Source organism: Somniosus microcephalus, chromosome 5, assembly GCF_052327205.1.
Source record: "Somniosus microcephalus isolate GS21.2 chromosome 5, FLI_Smic_1.0, whole genome shotgun sequence".
Classification (NCBI taxonomy): Eukaryota; Metazoa; Chordata; class Chondrichthyes; order Squaliformes; family Somniosidae; genus Somniosus; species Somniosus microcephalus.
This window is the reverse complement of record NC_140991.1, coordinates 92,611,538-92,637,166: the sequence shown is the minus strand read 5'-3', so window position 1 is coordinate 92,637,166 and position 25,629 is coordinate 92,611,538. Positions and strand designations below refer to the sequence as shown.

Here is a 25,629-nt window from a genome sequence, read left to right as displayed (position 1 = left end):
ACACAGCGCGGCGAGAGGGAAGCGAGCAGGTTAGCGGGGGGGGGGGAGCGGAGAGGATTACCCCGGCAACAGGGCTCGCCAGCCGCAATCGGCCGTCTCAAGCCGCTCAGGCCCAGGGCTGGTCCCGGAGATCGGGAGGCAGAGAGGGCAGGAGGGTTACCAAGGCAACCGGGCCCGGCCAGCCGCAATCGGCTGTCTCAAGCCGTCTCAGGCCCGGCCCCGGGAGGGCGGGGCTCGGCATATCAGTGCGTGGGGCGGCACGGAGCTCAGCGGAGCCATCGCCGGCAGAGGGGAGAAGGTCTGCTGGCTCCCCCCTCCCTTTCTCCCCCTCCTCTCCCCCTTCCCTTCCTCCCCCTCCCCTTCCTCCCCCTCCCCTTCCTCCCCTCCCCCCCAGTCACGCTCTCTCTCTTTCCCCCCCCAGTCGCGCTCGCTCTCTTCCCCCCCAGTCGCGCTCGCTCTCTTCCCCCCCCAGTCGCGCTCGCTCTCTTCCCCCCCCAGTCGCGCTCGCTCTCTTCCCCCCCGTCGCGCTCGCTCTCTTCCCACCCCAGTCGCGCTCGCTCTCTTCCCACCCCAGTCGCGCTCGCTCTCTTCACCCCCCAGTCGCGCTCGCTCTCTTCCCCCCCGTCGCGCTCGCTCTCTTCCCCCCCCAGTCGCGCTCGCTCTCTTCCCCCCCAGTCGCACTCGCTCTCTTCCCCCCCCCAGTCGCGCTCGCTCTCTTCCCCCCCCAGTCGCGCTCGCTCTCTTCCCCCCCGTCGCGCTCGCTCTCTTCCCCCCCCCCAGTCGCGCTCGCTCTCTTCCCCCCCCAGTCGCGCTCGCTCTCTTCCCCCCTGAAATAAAGAATAGATTTGCCTTTCTAATCTAGGCTTTATTAACTTTAAAATCCTGTAGCACATCTTTCCACACCCAGTCCCAACCAAAGCTGGAAAGAACTGAATTTAAGATGGCCACCACAAATCACATGACATCAACTACCAATGAGATTACAGCATATATCCCAAGGCAGGAAACAAACAACCAATCACAATACTTCTTACTAAACATAACGAATAATCACCACATTCACCCCTCCTTTTAAAATATACTCCAACCTAAATAACCTTTACAATTTATAATTAATTATTTACAACTAAAACTATTCAACATGACACAATACTAAGTGAACAACAACAAATAGTAACATTGCACATAAATATTAAGTATCTCTCAACTAAAACAATATAATATACTATTTCAACAATTTTAAAACATTACTATCAATTTAAAAGTCCATTTTCAATCGGTCGACCGGATATCTTGTTCGTGTCGACCTTCTTAACCTTGGTGAAATTCCTTGCCCTCCCACACCAGGAGACACAGAAGTATCTTCTGCAGGAAGGCTATCCATATCCTGATTTTCGACGGTTTCCGGATTAGGAATCCCATCAGAAGGTAAACTGGGACGGTCATAAACATCCATCGAGGGCTGACTAATAGAAGTATAATTATCTGCAATTGGATTGGAAATATTCGTAGTATCTGTAACAGCATCCACATTATCTGAATCATGACTATTGTTAATATCCTCAGAAGAGGGCTGGCCACCACAAGGAGCCAAGTCTTTAATTGAAACGGTACTTTCTTTCCCATCTTGGAATCGAATATGAGCATATTGGGAATTTGCCTCCAACAGTTCCACCTCCTCCACTAAAGGATCATATTTTGACAATCTAACATGGCGTCGAAGCAGCACAGGTCCCTGCATAGTAAGCCATGAAGGTACCGAATATCCCGTAGTAGATCTCCGCGGATAGTTAAAGAGCCTTTCATGGGGGGTCACATTAGTAGCCGTTGAAAGCAATGATCTAATGGAATGCAGGGCATCAGGCAGTACCATTTCCCACTGTGTATTCTTAAGGTTCCGGGATGTCAAAGCCAACATAACTGCCTTCCAGATCACCCCATTGTATCGTTCGCACTGTCCATTACCCTGGGGATTATACGGGGTAGTTCTACTAGTAGAAATTCCCCGACTCTGAAAGTATTCCTTCAACTGGGAAGACATAAAAGAACTTCCCTGATCCGAATGGATATACGCAGGCATCCCAATGATGACAAAAAGTTGAGTCAGACATTTGATAACTGTAGCAGCTGATACATCTGCGCAAGGAAAAGCAAAAGGGAACCTTGAAAACTCATCCACAACAGTAAATATATATCGGTTTTGAGTAGTTGAAGGAAGAGGCCCCTTAAAATCGACGCTCAAACGTTCAAAAGGAGAAGTAGCCTCTATAAGATGAGCTCGTTGAGGCTTAAAGAAATTCGGTTTACACCGAGCACAGATAGAACATGATGAAGTCATCCGCTTGACGTCTTCAACTGAAAAGGGCAAATTCTTACTGCGTACGAAGTGTATCATCCTCGTAACCCCAGGATGGCATAAGGCATTGTGAAGATTAATAAGCGTATCTCCATGAATCACAGAACAATAAGCCCTCGACAGCGCATCAGCAGCAACATTATCCTTCCCCGGACGATAAACTATATCAAAATGGTAACATGCCAACTCAATCCTCCACCTCATTAGGACACAGACTTTTGATCAGTTACCAACGTAAAATGTCGCCCCGATAAATAATGTCTCCATTTACGCAGTGCTTCTACTATTGCATACGCCTCTTTCTCTATTGAAGAATGCCTTTTTTCACTATTGTTCAAGGTACGTGAGAAAAAAGGCCACAGGTCTTCCATTTTGGTTCAGAGAGTAGCCCCAATTGCAAAATCAGAAGCGTCCGTCTCAATCACAAAAGGAACCTGCTCATCAATAGAATGCACAACTGCTCCAAGGATATCCTTTTTAAAATTATCAAAACACATCCTGGCCTCCCATGATAGAGGATATGTCGTAACGCGAATAAGAGGCCGGATCTTCTGTGAAAAATTTGCAATCCAATTAGAATAATAAGAAAAACAGTCCAACAACTCGTTGCAAAGCCTTAGAATTAGTAGGACAAGGTAAATCAATCAATGGTCGCAGACGTTCTGGATCTGGTTTAATCTTGTTTCCCCGAGATAATATACCCCAATAGATTTACCTCAGTGGTCGAAAAGATACACTTCTCTTTATTAAAAGTTAAACCAACTTTTTCCGCAGCTTGAAGGAATCTTTTTAAATTAGAATCTTGCTCCACCCTGGATTTGCCACACACTGTGATGTCATCTAAGTATGAAAAGGTGTCAGAGAGAGAGTTATCACTTATAAAAGCATCCATTGCCCGTTGAAAACAAGCAACACCATTAGTAACACCAAATGGTATTCGGGCAAAACTGATACAGCTTTCCGCCAGCCTCAAAGGCCGTATATGGTTGATCCTTCTTAACAATAGGAATCTGATGATAAGCACTCTTTAAGTCAATAGTGCTAAAAACCTTATACTGAGATACTTTGTTGATAAGCTCATCAATCTTAGGTAGGGGTACGCATCTAATTGAGTATACCTATTAATAGTTTGGGAATAGTCTATCACCATTCGTTTCTTATGTCTCTCGTTAGTCGTGACAACTACCTGTGCTCGCCAAGGCGAACAACTAGGTTCAATGATTCCTTCCAATAAGAGTCGTTGAACTTCAGAATTAATAAATTCTCTATCCTGACTGCTATACCTTCTTGACTTGGTAGCAATTGGCTTACAATCCGGCATCAAATTGGAAAAAATTATAATGGAGAAATGGATAAAGAGGTTAATCCACAAATAGATAAAGGTGGCTTAGTCCCTCCAAATGAAAAACTGAGAGACTCGTGTAACTGAAGCACATCATGACCAATCAAAATATCCGCACAGAGATTAGGCAAAACAGATAGGTGTATATCAGTATACGTATTACCTAGAAGAATCAATTTCACAAGGCAACAACCAGCTACTTGTGAAGTGAGAGTCGTCTGAGCCATACACACCTGATACGTAACAGGCGAAATGTTCAAATACTTCTCCTTCGCAAACTGAAGACTTATAAAACTCTCGGTACTGCCCGTATCTATAAGGGCCTTCACTTCCAACCCATTAACTTGGGCCGTAACTATAGCTTTGGCCTTCACTTCCAACCCATTAACTTGGGCCGTAACTATAGCTTTGTTTAGGCCATGAGCAAATGCAGCAGAAATTGATGAAATAAATGCACTATCTAAAGGCTGAATAGTCACAGAGGAGGTAATTGAACCTGATGATTTACACACACGTGCGTAATGACCTCTCTTGCCGCATTTACTACACACAGCCTCCCGAGCAGGACACTTCAGACGAGGGTGCCGGACATTCCCACAAAAATAACACTTCTGAATCCTAGAGGCAACAGCCGCCGAAGTAGAAACTGTTTCAGAATCTAGTAAACCACTCCTATTAAGTCCACATAATTCCTTTTCATACGGAACTGCCGAAACCACAGTCGCAGGCCGATTAAAAAGAGCATAAGAATCCGAACTTCTCTGAGCCACATCCAATGTAGAAGCTTGCTCAAAAGCACTCTTAAGATCCAAAGTCTTATTTTCTAACAACCGCTGACAAATTGATCTAGACAGTAATCCATTAATAAAAGCATCCCGTACCAATTCTTCCTTATATTCTTCAGCTGTCACGGCCTTATAATTACAGTTAACACTAAGGCACCGAAGTGCTTGAAAATAAGTATCCAAAGATTCTCCCACCTGCTGCCTACGGGCAGATAGAAGGTGACGTGCAAATACCTCATTCTTTGGTTTAACAAAAATCTTTTCCAATGTAGAAATAGCCACTTCGTAAGTTTTACAGTCCAAAATATACTTATACACATCCGGAGCAATGTAGTTGATCAGCATATTCAGCTTATTTAGAGACTCTTGATCCAACACGCCCAAAAAGTTTTTAAATGTACAATACCAGTGTTTCCATTTATCATCCACTCCAGCAGAATTAGGGTCAGCATTGAATCGTTCTGGTTGAAGATATCGCTCCATTCTGACATAAAGTTAATAAATTGAAATAAAGAATAGATTTGCCTTTCTAATCTAGGCTTTATTATCTTTAAAATCCTGTAGCACATCTTTCCACACCCAGTCCCAACCAAAGCTGGAAAGAACTGAATTTAAGATGGCCACCACAAATCACATGACATCAACTACCAATGAGATTACAGCATATATTCCAAGGCAGGAAACAAACTACCAATCACAATACTTCTTACTAAACATAAAGAATAATCACCACACCCCCCCAGTCGCGCTCGCTCTCTTCCCCCCCAGTCACGCTCGCTCTCTTCCCCCCCAGTCGCGCTCGCTCTTCCCCCCGTCGCACCTCGCTCTCTTCCCCCCCAGTCGCGCTCGCTCTCTATCCCCCGTCGCGCTCGCTCTCTTCCCCCCCCAGTCGCGCTCGCTCTCTTCCCCCCCCAGTCGCGCTCGCTCTCTTCCCCCCCCAGTCGCGCTCGCTCTCTTCCCCCCCAGTCGCGCTCGCTCTCTTCCCCCCCAAGTCGCGCTCGCTCTCTTCCCCTCCCCGTCGCGCTCGCTCTCTTCCCCCCCCGGTCGCGTTCGCTCTCTTCCCCCCCCCCCGGTCGCGCTCGCTCTCTTTCCCCCCCCGGTCGCGCGCTCTCTCTTCCCCCCCCGGTCGCGCGCTCTCTCTGCCCCCCCAGCCGCGCGCTCTCTCTTCCCCCCCAGTCGCGCGCTCTCTCTTCCCCCCCAGCCGCGCGCTCTCTCTTCCCCCCAGCCGCATGCTCTCTCTTCCCCCCCAGCCGCGCGCTCTCTCTTCCCCCCCAGCCGCGCGCTTCGCTCTCCCCCCGTCGCTCGCTCTCCCCCCCGTCGCGCGCTCTCTCTTCCCCCCACAGTCACGCGCTCTCTCTTCCCCCCCAGTCGCGCGCTCTCTTCCCCCCCAGCCGCGCGCTCTCTCTTCCCCCCCAGCCGCGCGCTCTCTCTTCCCCCCGTCGCGCGCTCTCTTTTCCCCCCCAGTCGCGCGCTCTCTCTTCCCCCCCCCTCGCGCGCACTTTCCCCCCCTGTCGCGCGCTCTCTCTTCCCCCCCAGTCGCGCGCTCTCTCTTCCCCCCCAGTCGCGCGCTCTCTCTTCCCCCCCAGTCGCGCGCTCTCTTCCCCCCCAGCCGCGCGCTCTCTCTCCCCCCCGTCGCGCGCTCCCTCTTCCCCCCCCAGTCGCGCGCTCTCTCTTCCCCCCCAGTCGCGCGCTCTCTCTTCCCCCCCAGCCGCGCGCTCTCTCTTCCCCCCCAGCCGCGTGCTCTCTCTTCCCCCCGTCGCGCGCTCTCTTTTCCCCCCCAGTCGCGCGCTCTCTCTTCCCCCCCTCGCGCGCTCTCTTTCCCCCCTGTCGCGCGCTCTCTCTTCCCCCCCAGTCGCGCGCTCTCTCTTCCCCCCAGTCGCGCGCTCTCTCTTCCCCCCCAGTCGCGCGCGCTCTCTTCCCCCCGTCACGCGCTCTCCCTTCCCCCGCAGTCGCGCGCTCTCCCTTCCCCCCCAGTCGCGCGCTCTCCCTTCCCCCCCAGTCGCGCGCTCTCCCTTCCCCCCCAGTCGCGCGCTCTCTCTTCCGCCCCAGTCGCGCGCTCTCCCTTCCCCCCCAGTCGCGCGCTCTCCCTTCCCCCCCGTCGCGCGCTCTCCCTTCCCCCCCAGTCGCGCGCTCTCCCTTCCCCCCCAGTCGCGCGCTCTCCCTTCCCCCCCAGTCGCGCGCTCTCCCTTCCCCCCCAGTCGCGCGCTCTCTCTTCCCTCCCAGTCGCGCGCTCTCTCTTCCCCCCCAGTCGTGCGCTCTCTCTTCCCCCCCCAGTCGCGCGCTCTCTCTTCCCCCCCCAGCTGCGCGCTCTCTCTTCCCCCCCCAGTCGCGCGCTCTCTCTTCCCCCCCCAGCTGCGCGCTCTCTCTTCCCCCCCCAGTCGCGTGCTCTCTCTTCCCCCCCCAGTCGCGCGCTCTCTCTTCCCCCCCCAGTCGCGCGCTCTCTCTTCCCCCCCAGTCGCGCGCTCTCTCTTCCTCCCCAGTCGCGCTCTCTCTCTTCCCCCCCAGTCGCGCTCTCTCTCTTCCCCCCCAGTCGCGCTCTCTCTCTTCCCCCCCAGTCGCGCTCTCTCTCTTCCCCCCCAGTCGCGCTCTCTCTCTTCCCCCCCAGTCGCACTCTCTCTCTTCCCCCCCAGTCGCGCTCTCTCTTTTCCCCCCCAGTCGCGCTCTCTCTTTTCCCCCCCAGTCGCGCTCTCTCTTTTCCCCCCCAGTTGCACTCTCTCTCTTCCCCCCCAGTCGTGCTCTCTCTTCCCCCCCCAGTCGCGCTCTCTCTCTCTTCCAACAACAACATGCCCTCAAAAATCCCTCGGCACCGCCGGGCACTTCAGCTAGTAGTTCAATAAAATGGCTGTGAGAAGGAAGAAATAGTGGCACTCCACAGTGGAGCTCTAATAGAGCTGTACACCCAAATTTCTCCAGGCAGATGAGTTCCCAATCTCAGAACAGAATTGAAGAAAGAGTTATCAACAGATTGGCTAGTGCTATTGGTCAGAAATAAATTGGCCAGAGTTTGAGTGGTCTGGGGCAACCAAGGAAACTGAGGATAAAAGTTGAAAAAGGTTAGTAACATTAAAACAAGTAAGAAACAGTGATAAATGCTCAAAGATCCAAACAAAACTGTGACTAGTAGAAAGTTGTGAGTAATGAGTTCTCTACACTTTACAGAAGTGTAGACTTTGAGGTGATTTGATTGAGGATTTTAAGATGATGAAGGGACTAGATTGTGTTTGTGTAGACAATTTGCTTCAACTAAATAGGTTAGAGAGGACCTGGATCACATTATCAAGTTATGTGAAGGCAGAACTAGGTTAGATGTTATGAGGTAACTCTTTTCCCAGAGAATAGCGGACCTGTAAAACAGGCTGCCAGCTCATGCGATGAACGCTGATTTGTTAAATTCCTTCAAGCGAGAGCTGGACCTGTTTCTGCCTAGGGCGGAGATCACTTCGTTCAAAAGGTAGGTACTGTATAACATTAATCAGGGCCAGAGTTGTCTCCTAGACTAGCTTGGACTAGCTAAGGGGGTCAGAGAGGAATTTTCCAGATTTTCCCCCCTAATTGGCCTGAGTTTTTATCTGGCTTTTCGCCTCTTACAGATGATTACGTGGTTTCCAGATGGGGTGAGGAGCATATGTATCATGATGCACAATTATATGGAACAGTCTGGAAGGACCAGGTGACCAGTAGATGGACCACTGGATATCAAAATTGTAAAATACTGTACAGTGGTTCAAAATTATAAAATAGAGTGGTTTCACTCTATTTTACAATTTTGATCTGCAGTGCTAGATATATTGGTAATACTGCCTCAGTAATTAATTCAAACACAGATGCTTTGTTTGCGATTGTAGTTTTTGTGTCTTCACTCTTGGAGAATAGTGTGAAGTAATGGAAGGAGTCGTAGGCTGATTTGCAGGCCAGTCTGACAGGCCACAACATGAATGCTCCTTCCATGATCGTAACCACCTTCATACCTGCTGATAGGGTGGTTAGTCCTTTATGGCAGGGGAGGTTTATAGGCTCCCTCAACTCATATGATGAGAATTGGCCACCCACACCCATCAAACGCTGAATGTCAATCTAGAATTCACAGCTGGTGCTCCAGTCTTCACTCACGGGGACTGGGGTATGGTGCGAACCCTGCACCTTCTGACTCGGAGTCAGGAATGGTACTACGGTACTAAGCCAAAGGCTCACACTATTATTCTTCATTAATGCTGAACAGTCAGTTACCTTATTTGTGGTAATACTGTTTGTACTGAATGTTCAGCATGAATGAAGAATAATGATTCATTTTCTGTATCTGAACCAATTTCTAGTTCTTCTGCAGTGAATTATCCAATGTAGATTCACAAATTGCAATTTACATGGACAGTTCTCATCACTCGACCAATCCAACCCCAATTTGTGCAGAGTAGTTTGAAATTATCAGCACTGCAGTTTACTAATCAGAACCGACTTGTGATCTAGTATGGAGTTGCTTGGTCTCACACACCATGGCCATGTTCTCTAAATCACTACATGAGTTCAAATTATTTGATTAGTTATGGTAAAATAACTTACTGCCCTAGAGACTTTTTCTTAATTTGTGAACCGTATCATAATTTAGCTATATAGACTTGTAATATTAATTTACAGTATTATTTGTTGCCTAGCTTTTTTTGCCTAGTTGTAAGTAATTAGTGTACCTGAGCTCTTTACCACACTACAGCATAATCTTCAAGTAGATCCTAAGGAGTGTATGAAGGAATAATCCTCAAATAAATGAAGGAATTTCATGACTTTAAATACATAATTAGCACCACACCAATGATAACAATAGAAGTGCATGCCAGATAATTGTCTCATTATTGAAGGATGTCTGGGGGGGGGGGGGTTTACAGTAAATTTCAATCAAGAATGGTTGAGAAAAAGCAGATCATCCTTAATTTTACTTTTGGTTTCTCGATAGCTGGCACTATAGGCAGAGTGTTTATTTTAAACATTTCAAACGCAATCTGGAGTGACAGGAGTAAAAAATAAAATGCACAGGATATAAATATAACAGGTTCTGATGGTTAGCAGCACATATTAGAAATTCAGATGCATGTTGTGCACAATTTTTCAGCCAGTTAAATTTAAGGTTGGTAAACACAAGTGCCTGAATTTCTGATATGTGCTTCATTACTTTTCTTCTTAAACAACGAGACTGACTGCTTATGGCCAAAAAGAGACTAGAGGTACAATGATAGAAAGAGAGACTCATGTTTTGGGATTGTTTTGGCCATTTTTTTACAGAAAGGATTTGGAAAACAGCTACATTTGGATTTTGGGTTTTTAATGCAAAGTGGCCTAGAAATTGCTTACCTGAGTGCCGGCTGTTAATGCTGGTTTTCTGGGAAAAAGTGGTGGCTGTCTTGTTTTTGGCTGCCTCCGATGCAGGACACAGTGGCCGTCATTTTGGTAAGAGCCATAGCGCTGCTATTGACAGCGCTGCCCCCAAAATGTAAATTAGCAGATTGTGACATCAATCGGCATGCAACGCCTGACTTGACACCACATCTGCAAATTTGGACAATCTCGCTCTCTTTAACGCTGGGTCTTAAGCATGCACAGAAGAGTGCGTGAAGCAGCCTTGCAGAGATACGGTCAGACCTTCTTAAAGGGACACACACATCTTTCAGGTAAGTTTGGATTTAAGCTTTTGCACTTTTCTTTTATATTTTACTGAAGTAGTGGCTTGGTGCAATAGATGTTGAAAGTTTTTAACGTGTGCAGGGAATGCTGCTGGATGCTTGCAAGGCTTCGGCTTTCAGTGGGGGAAACTGCAGATGGCCTTACAGGATGACCTTGAGGAGCTGGGGCTGAGAGTGTCAAATCAAGTGACAGTGTTTCTTTTTCTTCTTCACTCTCCTCTCCCTCTTCTTGGTCAACCACTGGCGGGGCAGGCTGGATTTTTTGGGTGCGTGAAATGAGGAAGGCACAAGGGTAAAGTTGTGGTGAGCAGAGGGCGGGAAAGCAAGAGCTGCATGTTTACACCGTGCGCACCTTGTAAATCAGAAGATATTGGTGGAATGAGGGGGAAGTGGGTTGTGAGAAGGAGGATAACATTCAAAGACCGCATGGATGAACTACAGAATTTGTTCATCCCAGTTTGGCATAAAAATAAAACAAAAGGTGACTCAACCGTGGCTAACAAGGGACATTAGGGATAGCATCAGATCCAAGGAGAGGACATATAAATTGGCCAGAAAAAGCAGTAATCCAGAGGATTGGGAGCAGTTTAGGATTCAACAAAGGAGGACAAAGGGATTAATTAAGAAAGGGAAAATAGAATATGAGAGTAAGCTTGCAGGGAACATAAAAACGGACTGTAAAAGCTTTTATAGATATGTGAAGAGAAAAAGATTGGTGAAGTCAAGCATAGGTCCCTTGCAGTCAGAATCAGGGGAATTTATAATGAGGAACAAAGAAATGGAAGACCAATTAAATACATATTTTGGTTCTGTCTTCACAAAGGACACAAATAACCTCCCAGAAATGTCGGGGAACATAGGGTCTGATGAAAGGGAGGAACTGAAAGAAATCAATATTTGTAGGGAAATGGTGTTAGGGAAATTGATGGGATTGAAGGCCGATAAATCCCCAGGGCCTGATAATCTACATCCTAGGGTACTTAAGGAAGTGGCCCGAGAAATAGTAGATGCATTGCTAAACATCATCCAACATTCGATGGAATCTGGAACTTTACCCATGGATTGGAGGGTAGCTAATGTTACCCCACTATTCAAAAAAGGTGGTAGTGTTGAGATACCGCGGCAAACGTGGGAGTCGAGACCAGAGTTGATGGAACACAACTGCTTTAATTTACATCATGGCAAAACAAGTGAAGTTAAAAAGCCCGCGCAACCACTTAAATACTCCCCAGACAGGAAGTGCTCCCGGCAGCCTGTCCCTGCGGGAAACAAGTTGCTGGAGGAAAGGGCCCACGGCTGGGGGTGGCTGCTGCCGGCAGTGCGCCTGCGTAAACTGTCCGTGCCGCCATGAGCGGATTATGTCCAATGGTGGCGTGTCGCCATAGAGCTCCCCCCAGAATCCGCTTAAGAGGAGTGGACGAGTCGTGACTGGTCTAATGGTTCTGCTGGAGCGGCTCTGAGTGGCCGCCGGTCTAGTTGGTGGGGCCGGGCGGTTCACCGCTGGCTGTGCTGGCTTGCTGGCGGGACGGCCTCTAATTGGAGGTCGGGCCACGGGGACCTGTTCCCCTGGTTCTGTGTGTGCTGGTTTGAGTCGGTCGATGGAGACCATTTCGACCCTGTCGCCGAGTCGCAGCTTGAAGACCTTGGCCCCGGTTTGTAGTACCTCGTACGGTCCGTCGTACGGGGGTCGCAGGGGTCCGCGGTGTGCGTCGTGTCGCACGAAGACGAAGCGTGCCTGTTGTAAGTTTGGCGGGACGTGAGGTGCGTGTTCGCCGTGTCGGTTAACTGGAAGTGGGGCGAACTGTTGAGCGGAAGAGAAAAAGAGTTGAGCCGCTGCTGTTCGGCCGACCAAGGCATGGTAGCCTCCGGGAGGAATTCGCCTGGTACGCGCAGCGGTTGTCCGTAGACTAACTCTGCTGCTGAGGACTGGAGGTCTTCCTTGACCGCGGTGCGTAGGCCTAGTAGCACCCACGGTAGGCGGTCAGTCCAGGTACTGTCCTGCAGGCTGGCGCGGAGTGAGGCCTTGAGTGACCTGTGGAAGCGTTCACACAGCCCGTTGGCCTGCGGGTGGTACGCCGTGGTTCGGTGGAGCGTCACCCCGAGGTTGCGGTAGTCCCCGCAGGGGCGCCAGCCTTCGCCGGGCTTGGGGGTGATGTGGAGGGGCGAGGCCCAAGGGCTGCTGGAGCGGCGGATGATGCCGAGTTGCTCCATGGTGGTGAACTCGGCCCGCGCGATTTCCAACTTGGCCGGGTCGAGTCTGCAGGCGTGGGCAGAGACCGGGGGGCCGGTGGTGGGGATATAGTGCTCCACACCGTGTTTGGCGGCTTTGGCCGAAAAGGTCGGGTTAGTGAGGGCGGGAAACTCTGCTAGTAGTGTCGAGTAGTCGTCCGTGGCTCTGGCGAGGCAGTAGGTCGTCAGGCCGGCCGAAGGGGCCGGGGTGAATGCGCCAGGGATGGGGGCCATAGTGTTGATGTCGATGAGGCGGTGCCTCGGAATGTCGACAAGGAGGCCGTGGGCGCATAGGAAGTCGGCGCCGATGAGTGGGCAGAGGACCTTGGCTGTGAGGAACTCCCAGCGGTAGCGGCGGCCTGCGAGGTCGAGCGTGACCATGCGGGTGCCGTATGTGCGGATGTCAGAGCCATTGGCTGCGGCCAGCGTGATACCCCGTGCGCCACGTTGGATTTCGAGGGCGGAGGCGGGGGTGATGCTGTGCTAGGCTCCTGTGTCGCACAGAAATCGGCGGTTGGTGCTGTCGTCGGTGACGTACAGTAGGGGCCCCTTTTGCCCCGCGGCCATCGTGGGGGCCGGTGTGGGGGGGGGTTTGAAAGTGCACGGCGGCGTGCAGCGTTGGGCCCTAGTGCCAAAACGGGTGTGGTAGTAGCAGTGACCCGGAGTGGAAGGGCGGTCAGGCCTAGTGGGCCGGGGGGACCGCGTGGTCGTTGCCGTGAGGTCGGGTGCGACGTCGCGGGCGGTCTGTCTGCGCGGAGAGCAGCCGGTCGGCCTTTTCGGCTATCTCGTTCAGGTCCATGGAGCCAGACTCCACAATGAGTGGGCGGATGCTGGCGGGGAGCTGCCGAATGAAAAGCGTGTGAAAGAGGGCGCCGGGTTTTTTGTCGTCCGAGAGGGACAGCATGTGGGAAAGCAGGTCTGCTGGTGAAGCGTCACCAAGGCCTGGGAGGTCGAGGAGTTGGCAGTTGTGCTGGTAGGAGGACGCCTGAAATTTTTTAAGGAGCGCGGCCTTCAGATGTTCGTACTTGCCTTCCTCTGGTGGATCCTGCAGCGCTGCCCAAACCTTGGGGACTGTGGCGCAGGTGAGAGAGGCGACGAGGTAGTCGTACTTCGTGGCGTCGACTGTAATGCTTCTCAGCCGGAATCTGGACTCAGCTTGAACGAACCAGGCCTCGGCCAGGTTCTCCCAAAAGTCCGGTAGTTTAACCGTGACTGCGTTTGTATCCGCCATGCTAGCTTAGGATTCGTCCTGAGCGTCGGGGTCACCAGTGTTGAGAGACCGCGGCAAACGTGGGAGTCGAGACCAGAGTTGATGGAACACAACTGCTTTAATTTACATCATGGCAAGACAAGTGAAGTTAAAAAGCCCGCGCAACCACTTAAATACTCCCCAGACAGGAAGTGCTCCCGGCAGCCTGTCCCTGCGGGAAACAAGTTGCCGGAGGAAAGGGCCCACGGCTGGGGGCGGCTGCTGCCGGCAGTGCGCCTGCGTAAACTGTCCGTGTCGCCGTGAGCGGATTATGTCCAATGGTGGCATGTCGCCACAGTAGAGAGAAAACGGGGAATTACAGACCGGTAAGCCTGACATCGGTAGTGGGGAAAATGCTAGAGCCCATTATAAAAGATGTAATAGCAGAGCACTTGGAAAACAGTGACAGGATCGGACAAAGTCAACATGGATTTACAAAAGGTAAATCGTGCTTGACTAATCCACTGGAATTTTTTGAGGATGTAACTAGTAAAATAGCTAAGGGATGTATTTTGGACTTTCAGAAGGCTTTCGATAAGGTCCCACATAAGAGATTAGCATGTAAAGTTAAGGCACATGGGATTGGGGGCAAGGTATTGACTTGGATAGAGAACTGGTTGGCAAATAGAAAGCAAAGAGTTGGAATAAACGGGTCTTTTTCAGAGTGGCAGGCCGTGACTAGTGGGGTACCGCATGGATTGGTCCTTGGACCCCAGCTATTCACAACATATATTAATGATCTAGAGAAGGGAACTAGATGTAATAACTCCAAATTTGCAGACGACACAAAGCTGGGTGGGCATGTGTGCTGTGAGGAGGATGCCGAGAAGCTACAGGATGATTTGGACAGGTTGGGTGATTGGGCAGAAGCATGGCAGATGCAATATAACGTGGATAAATGTGAGGTTATCCACTTTGGTGTCAAACAGGAAGGCAGATTATTATCTGAATGGCAAAAGATTGGGAGAAGGGGAAGTGCAACGAGACCTGGGTGTCCTTGTGCACCAGTCGCTGAAGGTAAGCATGCAGGTGCAGCAGGCGGTTAAGAAGGCTTTCATAGCAAGAGGGTTTGAGTACAGGAACAAGGATGTCTTGCCTTGGTGAGACCACATCTTGAGTATTGTGTGCAGTTTTGGTCGCCTTATCTGAGGAAGGATATTCTTGCCATGGAAGGAGTTCAGAGAAGATTCACCAGGCTGATACCTGGGATGACAGGAATGACGTACGAGGAGAGATTGGGTCAATTGGGCTTGTACTCGCTGGAGTTTAGAAGCATGAGGGGATCTCATTGAAACTTATAAAATTCTGGCAGGACTGGACAGACTAGATGCAGGGAGGATGTTCCCGATGGTCGGGGAATCCAGAACCAAGGGTCACAGTCTAAGGATAAGGGGTAGGCCTTTTAGGACAGAAATGAGGAGGAATTTCTTCACCGAGTGGTGAACCTGTGGAATTCTCTACCACAGAAGGCAGTAGAGGCCAATTCATTAAATATATTCAAGAAAGAGTTGGATATATTTCTTAAGGCTAAAGGGATCAAGGGGTATGGGGAGAAAGCAGGGACCGGGTACTGAACTTGGATGATCAGCCATGATCGCATTGAATGGCTGAGCAGGCTCGAGGGGCCAAATGGCCTACTCCTATCTTCTATGTTTCTATGTATGAGGATACCAGTATCTTGTATCCTTTTAGCCGCCGCTGGCCAAGGGCTCAGCCATGCCCCTGCCAAGAATGGCCAGCACCGTCTCCTCCAAGGGGGTGAGATGAAGCTAGGAATGGGAGGTGTGCCTTATGTTTGGTACAGATTGTTGGTAGGTGAGTGATTGGGGGGGGGGGGGTCGTGCTATGAGCAGTGTGTGAGGCTAGTGGTGCAGTTGGTAGGAGATGGCTTTTGAAGATGCATTCACTGACCTTGATCACTGGTCTGAGGTCATGAAGCTTCTTTGGGCACCTGAGCCAGGTCATGGGGGCAACACTGCTGGCAGTGACGGCCTCGGTGATCTGGTCCCACATCATTCCTTGTGGAGGGCCTCCTGGCCCCTGTGGGTAGAGGACCTCTTTTGCAGTGTTGACCCACTGCACAAAGCTGGAGTGCTGCATGCGAGACCCTGGGTGACTCTTCCCTGGCTTGTAGAGCCATTTGTGTTAGTGCTGAAGCATTTTAACACATTTTTTAACGTCCGGAAGGCAGTTCAGCTTTAAAAGCTGAAGACTGCCATTTCGGAATTATTTTACTTTTTTTTTTCCAGAAGGCAGTTGAGTTCTAAGGGCTAAAGCCTGCCTATTTTAAATGATTTTTTTTTCATTTTAGAAGGCAGTTAGTTCCCCTTTAAGGATCAACACTGCTTTCTAAGATGACAGGCTTGCTTTTAGACAACGCTGCTCTTGCTCCAGGGACGCTACAGCCACGCTACATTGGGTCTCCTGCTGAGACTACCGCCGGAAAAAGTGTTGCACCGCAGGTTTTGCGCTGCGCTGATGTAAATCAGCAGGCAGCATCAAAATACCAGTGCTGCCTGCGCTATTATTGTGGGTGTCCGTTAACTTCAGCCCACGGTGGCAGCTGCAGGTTTCTGGCCCACTCGAATTTCTAGACCAGTGTCTTTAGACAAGTTTTTAAAAAAAGAACTGAGGTGAAAGGTGGTTAGCATGCTAATGAGTTAGGCATTAAAGTTTCTTCAAAGACTGAAAACAATATGCAATTTGTTGGCTTGTCTTTGTAATTGATATACACATCACACTCATTGTGTTCAGAAGTTCCTGGGCCCAAGCATTTGGCAGGGGTTTTCTGGCATAGGCCCTTCCTCCTGGTTATAAATACGGGGAGATAAAATAGGGTTAGAAACACAGACTGACAGTCCAGTTTCTAAACAGAAAGCTGCTAGCGAAGGTTCTCGCCCAGACTCAGAATGTTAGGATGCAGGAAGGTAGTTAGAAATTATTTTGTTTAAATCAAGACAACCTGCTGATGTGGAAAAGTGTTACGTGTTGATTATTTTGTCTTATTTCACAAAGACAGCTTGTACTGATTGAATTAAGTGAGTCCAATCATTACTGTTGCTCTGTATGTGTCAGCTGTGGCTCAGTGGGCAGCACTCTCTAGGTGGGAGGGGCTAGGAGTGAACCAGGTGTTACTGGTTGCCTGATTGCAGCAGGGAGTTGGAGTGAGTTTGTAAAAAGTTGGTGGTGGGTTTTGGGGTTTTTGTTTTCAGGTTTTAGGGCCTTTTTGGCCCACAAAAACAGCCAGATGGCTGCTGAGGGATCCGGAGCGCCGGGCCCCTCAGAGGACAGTGTTCCCAAGAGGAATTTAATTAGGGAAGAAACTGTGGTTGGAAGGGAAAGAAAAAGGCCCAAAGATTTGGGCTGGGACCCCAGGAGGTTTGGAAAAGAAAACACGGTGTGGTTCAGTGCGAGGATAAGGAGATACGAGCCTGGGATATTATCCAAGCGGTACATGAGGACTGTGGCGAGGGAAGCTGCTTTGCCTGCCGACCAAAGCCGAATGTTGGGTTCGAGGTGACGGTCAGTGGCCGAGAGGAGGTGGAAAGACTTTTACTCAGTCTGAAAGTTGGCGGTAAGTTCTTGGAGGTATCTCTGCTATATTTGGAAGAGGTGGTGGTTTCATTCTTAAGCTTGCCAGTTTATATTGAGGACGAAGTGCTAATCAAAAAGTTGGAGTCGTGGGACATCAAAATTTGCTCAGCAATAAAGAGGAGGTACTATCCAGGAACACAGGTAGCAGATGGACCCGTTACGTAAAGGTACGGTTCCCAGAGGGGGTGAGGTCATTACCGTACAGCATGAAATTCGAGACACTGGAAGGAGTGCAGTACTTTCGAGTGCTGCATGATAACCAAGTGAAGGTATGCTATTATTGTCTTGGATACGACCATCTTGTAAGAAACTGTCCAGACTTGTACTCTTATAATTGCGGCGAGTCTGGACACATTGCTCGGAGCTGCAAGGTGGCGAGCTGTGGGGTGCGTCACAAAGGCCCCACCTGCTGTGACTGTGAGGCAGAAGGAAGCTCTGAGTGATGAGGAGATGGGAGAAGGAGCAGGAGATGTGAGTGGAACGGCCGGAGGAGCGGAGCAGTCGGAGGACACAGCTGGTAAATTGAAGGAGAAAAGAGCACAGGAAGAGGCAGAAAATCGCGGAGCAGAGAACAGGATGGAGATGGTGGAAAACACACCAAGTACGGTGGAAAAGAACAAAGACAGCAGCGGGCAGCAAGGGTCGAGTGCAGACTCGAGCCTTAATACGGTTCAGCTCTCCCTAAAGAATCTGGTGTCCGCGGGGTGAGAGGAGGCGGGAGCGGGGTGCGTGGTAAATGTAAGTACTCCAAAGAAAGACGGGGAGTCGGACATCTCAGTGAGCAGGAGGGGGCAAGACGAGGAGAGGGTGCAAGAGGCAGGAGCCTTAAAGGGGCAGCAGGACGGGATCGGCGAGACAAAGACGCCAGAAGGGAACAATATAGGTGCGCCATTGTCGCATAGAGAGAAGGATCAGGGAGCAAGGGTCAGAGGTGGAGATGATGTCGAAGGGAGCGGCACTGTTGGAGAAACCGCGATGGCAGGAAGACTCTCTATGGGAGATGATGTATCTGACGGGGAGCAGGATTATGTATCTGACGGGGAGCAGGCACAGAGGGTTGCAGAAGAGCTTGAGAGTGAGGAATTAGAGGGGGACAGAGACATGGAAGTTGGGGGTGGGGTGGCATCATGTGGAAAGGGAAAGGTTAGTGAGGGGCAGAAGGAGGGAGAAAGGGCAGCTCCTGGGCCCAAACTTAATGCAAGGAAGAGGCTGAAACAGCAGGGAAGGTTCAAACAGGAGGTGAAAAAGAGTTGGAGGCTGCAGGAAAAAGCAACAGCTGGCCGAAAAGTTGGGAAGGAGCATGTGAGGAGGGAAGGGCCAGAGATTAAATGATGGGGAGATTATCAGGCATACTTCCCTTCTTTGGAGCCATGATTACATTGGTCTCGATTAATGTGAACGGACTGAGGGGTGAGAAGAAATTGCAGCAGTTGTTGCAGGGTTTTAAAGGTACGGACTTGTTGTGTCTGCAAGAAACCTTTTGGGATGAGGCTATCCTAGAAAGAGTTCAGAAGGTTTGGAAGGGAGAGGTGTTTGCAATTTGTGTAAACAATAACCGTAGAGGGGTGGCTGTTTTGGTGAGTCCGTCCATAAAAGAGAACGTTGCCTTGGTGGACAAGGACAATGAGGGGAGATTTTTACGGCTAAGGGTAAAAATGGAGGGATTTAATTGCGATCTCGTTAATATCTATGCACCGAACGACCATTGCAAGCGTCACGAGTTTTTTCGGGGGTTATTCACTGAAGCGGCAAAGGTGGAAAATCCTTGTATAGTGGGGGATTTTAATGTATTTTTATCTCGGATGGACATTTCAGCCCAGATGACCTTTAAGGATAATAACTCCAGAGGGATGATTGTAAAAATGATGGCAAATTTAAATTTGAGAGACTTATGGAGGGACCGATAAAAAGGGAGTTCTCTAGATCAGGTTGGGTGGGTGATGTTTTAAAACAGAGCCGAATAGATTGTGTTAATGCGGGAAGGGTTAAGTTCTGAGGTGATGGAGCTTCATTATAAAAAAATATTTTTTAGTGATCACTCGGCTTTGGTTCTTAGAATTAGGAACAGCAGAGTTAAGATCGGTTCAGGGGTGTGGATTTTAAACAATCAATACCTGAAAGAAATTGCTTATAAAGAAGGGATTATAAATATAATAAAGAATGCTCGGAAGGAACCTTTGTTCTTGAAAGAAAGAAGAGTTTGGTGGGACAATTTCAAATATGAGGTAAAAGTTTTTTTGGTACGTTATGGGAAAAAGAGGGCCGCAGCTAACCGGCGTCGAGAAGAGAATATAAACAAAAGGTTTACGGATGTCTGTAAAGCAGTTGACGGAGGGGATAAGGGAGCGGAGACTAAGTTCCGGGTGCTAAAGGAAGAGTGGGAATTATTGCAAGCTGAAAAATGCAAGGGGGCCATTCTCTGTGCAAAGGCTAGAGATGCATTGGAGGGCAAAAGGTGCACTAGATATTTTCTAGAGCAAGAGAAGCTGCGACAGAGATTATCGTTAATTGAAGAGTTGAAGGTTAGGGAGAAGATCATTCATGAAAGTGGGGAGATTTTAGAAGACATTTCCAATTTGGCAATGGAGAAGGTTACTGCTTTTATTGAAGAGGGTTTAAAAGAGGATGAGAGAAGCATGTGTGACAAAGAAGTAGGATTAGTGGAAATAAAAGTAGCAATAAGTGGAATGAAGGGGGGGAAAAGCCCAGGGTCCGATGGTCTAAGTGCAGAATTTTATAAAGAATTTTTTGAGATTTTAAGTCCATTGCTCTTAGAAGTTTTTAAGGAAATTAAAATTGAGGGAAGCCTGGCCCCATCTATGAGGAGAGGTATCATAAGCTTAGCTTTTAAAAATAAAGGGGATAGACGGGATCTGAAGAATTGGAGGCCCATCACATTATTAAATGTGGATTATAAGATCTTGGCGAGGGTTATGGCAAATTGTTTGAAGGAGGTGTTACCGCAGATAGTTTTGCCCTCTCAGTCCTATGGAGTCATAGGCCGGGACATCGCAGACTCTGTGGTCTCAATCCGAGATGCGATAGAGCTCATGGAAGAGTGGGAGGGAGGCTTATGTATTAAAGATAGATCAAGAGAAAGCCTTTGATAGGGGGTCTCATGAGCTTTTATTGAAGGTTTTGGAAGCATTTGGTTTCAAGGAAAATTTAATTCAGTGGATAAGGATTTTTTATTCAAACATATTTAGCTGTGTTAAATGTAATGGTTTTTTATCCAAGTATTTTCTGATAGAGATCAGTGAGACAGGGTTGTCCCCTGTCCCCATTGTTGTACACATCGGTAGCAGAACCATTAGGTTACATGATACGAAAGAAACAAGGTGTAGTTGGGATTGTGGTTCCCAGTTCTGGGCTGGTGTCGGTGATACACCAATATACAGATGACACAACCTTAACATTCAGAAATGGGGAGTCAGTGAGGAAAGCTATGGATGTAGTGGAGGAATATTGTAGAGCTTCAGGAGCCAGAGTGAATTATAGTAAGTCCCAATGCCTGGTGGTAGGGGGGAATGTCCCTTTAAGGTGGTGAAGGTTTTGGAAGTTCTGGGGGTGCATATGGGGTGCAAGAAAGACAGGGATGAAGTGGATTGATTAAATTGGGAACCGAAGGTTATGAAAATTAAAAAGATTTTGGGAAGATGGGAAAGAAGGTGGTTGAAAGTGCACGGAAGAGCGACAGTGGTGTCTGCTCTCCTGCTATCTAAGCTATGATACTTATTGACGGTGGAGGATATTCCTGAGTGGGTGGAAGAGTCCATCCGAGGGGCTTGTTTGAGGTTTTTATGGGAAGGGAAACCAGCCTTGGTGGCTTACAATACCATCATTGGACAGAGAAATCAGGGAGGACTCAATTTCCCAGATATTGATTTGAAGAAAAAATCCTTTAGAATCAAATGGGTGAAGAGATTTCTTCAGAAATCAAATACAAGTTTTTGGAAGAGTTGTTTTGAGCATTTTTTTAAAATGAAGTGGGATAGGAGGGCAGGGGATATTGTATATGGAATACAATACAGGAAACTTTGTGTTATCCGGAGTCTAAATGTCCGGCAAGCTCGAGCCACCGGCAAAAATCAGGAGCCGTTTTTTTTCTTTTTGTTGCTTTTTTCTCAACAGTCAAGCTCTGCAAGGTCTGTAGCTAAGCAACAGCTTCAGCTAGAGATGCTACAGAGACGCTTGCTGACTGTTTAGAAGCTGTTGCTAAGCAACAGGGTTTGTTGATTCACACGGAGCTGAAAATCTCCGTATGTTTCAACATTAGCGCTGGAGTGTCCGGCAGTTTTGAGGGAACGGCAACAGCTCGGTCCCGTCGGTGCCGGATAGCACAAAGTTTCCTGTAATATGTTTTTGAAATCGATTAAACTTCTCCCTAGGTTTTATAAGGGGGTTGTAGAGACTTGGGCCCAATTTTTAAAAAGTGTGCAGTTTATGCCCAAGGGGGCTGAGGAATTTTTAGAACAGCCCTTATTTTTGAACAGGTGGGTCAACATCGAAGGGGAGGTTTTATTTAATCAAGCTTTTATAAAAGCTGGGATTATATCTGTGAAAGATGTATTATACGAGGTGATTCCAGGTTGGTTGCCGGAAGCGATAGTGAGGGACATGGTGTGGGAGGAGGGGATCAGGAGGTAGAGGAAAAAGCAATAGGAATCATGTATGAGAAGATTGTGAGGGCAATGCCACAGGATTGGATGGAAGAAATAAATGTGGAAATCTCCAAAGGAAGTAAAATGCGTCCTGCTTTTCCAAGCTTTGTACTGGAGAAAGGGGGAGAGTTGGTCCAATTTGACAACTGTAATACTCGAGATTTCTATGAGATATTTAGAGAATGGAGATTCAAGACACCTGCTGGTCAGGAGTTTTGGCAGAGTATATACCCACAGCTGGACTTCAACAGGATTTGGAAGGGAGTGTGGGCGAATTTTAAATGTCCAGAATGGATTGAACTGGATTTCAAATTGGCTCATAACCGGATTTTTACCATGACGGTCTTGTGCAAGATTGGACGAGTGGAGGCGGCAACTTGCCCAGTGTGTGGGACACAGGATGAGACTCTGTCCCATTTACTGGTGTTATGTCTGCAGTTAAATGACTTTAAATACTATGTTCGACAGTTGTGTGAAGCTTTTTGCTGGGTGGGGACCGAAGAGTGAGAATGGGAATCCCGTGGGACTCAATTTTGAGATGGGGATTGCAGGAGAGTCTGCCCGAGTCTAGCGGAGCGGCAATTAATTTAATGTTCAGTTTGGTTAGATTCGTGATTGTGCAAAGAAGGAATGCTCTGTTTTTTAAGGGGAGGAGAATCAATCTAAAAGAGTATTTTAAATATAAGCTAAAAGATCATTATAAGGCTCTGTGGATGTTTTATTCAGAAAGGAATTTAAGGATAGTATTTTACAACCAATTTTTAAAGTACAATCGATTTAATATATGTTACAGGAGACAAATTAAACTTCCGGTTTTGATGTTTAAATGTGGTGGCAGAATGGCTGTGCAGAACGGCGGAATTGATTTGTATCATACAATGAAATGATCACGATGTTGTAAATGTTCTTAAGGTTCAATAAAGTATATTAATAAAAAAAAAAGTGGGTAGCACACTTGCCTCTGAGCCAGAAGATTATGGGTTCAAGTCCCACTCCAGGGACTTGAGCACATAAAGCTAGGCTGACACTCCAGTGCAGTGCTGAGGGAGTGCTGCACTATCAGAGGTGCCGTCTTTCAGATGAGACGTTAAACCGAGGCCCCATCTACTCTCTCAAGGGGACGTAAAAGATCCCATGGCACTATTTTGAAGAAGAGCAGGGGAGTTATCCCTGGTGTCTTGGCCAATATTTATCCCTCAATCAACATAACCAAAAAAAACTGATTATCTGGTTATTATCACATTGTTGTTTGTGGGAGCTTTGTGCAAATTGGCTGCCACGTTTCCCACATTACAACAGTGACTACACTCCAAAAAAGTACTTCATTGACTGTGACGTGCTTTGAGACGTCTGGTGGTCGTGAAAGGCGTTATATAAATGTAAGTTTTTTTTTCTTTTTATGTCCTCTTGCTGTCTGGGAAATAAACAGCTTAATGATTCATTCTGGTCTTGTCTTACTAAAGTGTCAACAGTCCATCTACTGAAAAATTGGAGAAGCACCAGTGAGATCACGTGTGAAAGATACAATATCGATCCGTATGTCAAGGGGGACTGATTGCTACATCCACTAGGTTATGCTATTTTATAAATAGATATTGGGCAGTGTGAGTGAACTCTGGGACATAAGATCTGCTCATCAAAGTGGCTGATTCCACTTAACCTGGGAATGTATATTCCTCTGATCCAAATCGGTAACAGAGACAGTGACTGAGTGACAAGGTTGTAAAGACTGACTGAAAGACTAGAAAGCTGAATCTGACAGTAATGGAGAAGCAACAGAAGAAAGGTAATAAGAACCTGAGCAAAAAAAGTTAAACGTCAAAAAGTGGTGACAATGCAGCTACTTGTGCTTTTGGAGCAACTTGCTGATTGGGGAGAATGGGAAATCCAGTGGCTCCTCTGTGGAGCACAGCCAGTCCAGGTAGATTAAGGAGGGTGGAGGTGATCCCACCAGGGAGGGCTAGAAAAGTGTCAGGTATACAGGTGGGGTGGGTGTGGGAGGGTAGAAGGTTGGATTTTTGTAGGGCTAGGTGTATTAATGTTCCTCTTAACCAAAAAGAACCTTTTCCTCAAGCAACCTGCAGCGGTCCCTTTAAGACTGCTCTACATCAACTACCAATGGGTGGAGCATGTTTGGCACACGCCCCACCCATTTGTACTTAAATTTCATCAGGGCTGGTATTAATGTCACAGGACCCCGGTTTGCATAGGCTAATGGGGCTCTCACTTGTTCCCGGAGAAGCCTGGGCCGCCCATTTCCAGGGCCCCACCAAATTGGCAGTGACCTGGACCTCCACAGGAACAGGCTATAGTTACTGTGCTGTGCTATAGCCCATTCCCTCCTGACACAAGGGAGGGGGGGGCGATAAAAATTTGTCCCCAAAAAGTTTTAAAGTTTATTGCTTCCTGCAACAAATATAATTTGTTGGGGAGTTTGGTCCCTTCAGGCACAATTTTTTTTCAATCCTGTTTTTTGGCAATAGTTAAAACAAATCATTAAAATCTAATTTTGCTTAAGGCTTTTTAAACAAAAGGAATTGTGCCTAACAATTTAATCCACAACTTTGGTGATGAAATAGCTATATATGTTATTTAATATATTATAACTGTTTCATGTGATACTTTCTCAGCTTTATATAACTTTTCACATAGAATTACGTAGAACTTTACAGCACAGAAGGCCCAACCAATAGGTTTATGTCGGTGTTTATGCTCCACAGGAGCCTCCTCCCACCTTATTCATCTCGCCCTTTTTCAAGAACAGGTAGGCAACTCGATACAAATGGCAAACAAAAGATGCTATTAATTTACTAATTCATGCATCCTACCCTTTTCAACACTTCCTGTCCCAAATCTGCGAGGGTGTGTCTGGGCAGGGCTGTACAACGCTGAGAGTTTAACATGAAAACCCTGACAACTTACATACCTGACACCTTACATACCTGACACTTGCAAAGAGAGAAATAACCCATAGGTGAGCGTCGCGACTATAACCAACACCACTATTACATGTTTTAAAACTTTTTGACTGGTAACGTTGCATGACTTTGAAAAGTGAAGAATTGTTATAATTTTGCGCGGTTCCCACATTTTTCCAGGTGGACCTGTCCTTTCATCCCGCCTTGTTCTGGTCTCCCTCCATTTTCAGCACCGCCTGCTCCTCTCAAAAAATAACATTCCCCCGAGCTGGAACGCTGGGTGGTTCGGTATCTTAGCAACGGCTTCTGAGAATTCGGGCGGCATTATCGCTGCCAACCGCACGTCCTTCTCCCGTCAGTGTGAGGAAACATTGGAGGGAGTAGAGCGGGTGTACGAGTAACTATATCATGGGCATCTTTTGCGGATTTGCCATGTTCTGCAAATTAATTCCAGTTATATCATTAGGTAAAATGGATCAAATGGTTATGCCCCCCATCTCATATAAATACCTAAACTCTACGTGATTTGCTTTGGCTGCAAATGTTTTGCTCCAATCAGCTCTTTTACCTTTACATAACTGTTACTGTGTCCTGTGGTCATTTCGGAAGGAAGAATAGACTGGATGCTGTTGCACTTATCCATGTTTGCACGCCTGTAGGGTGGGGCAGTGGAATATAACAGCACAATCTACATTATTCCAGCCTGACTAGTTGCATTCATAAACGTCATAGATGTCATCACTATAGCAACAGGAACCACAGTATTCCCAAGCACAGAACCGCAAGTGAAGAAATCAACATAAATAAACTATAGATTACGAATGGA

At 48.1% G+C, this 25,629-nt stretch overlaps 1 protein-coding gene across 1 annotated transcript in view; it reads right to left on the bottom strand.

Moving 5' to 3' along the window:
• Positions 1-25,218, bottom strand: part of LOC147117204 (zona pellucida-binding protein 2-like) — a 147,068-nt gene extending 121,850 nt beyond the window's left edge. Inside the window, exon 1 of the mRNA XM_085987991.1 lies at positions 24,828-25,218. Within this exon, the coding sequence (XP_085844117.1) occupies positions 24,828-24,975 (148 nt within the window). The 5' untranslated portion in view covers positions 24,976-25,218. The remainder of the gene's footprint in view (positions 1-24,827) is intronic.
• Between the last annotated feature and the right edge of the window lie 411 nt (positions 25,219-25,629).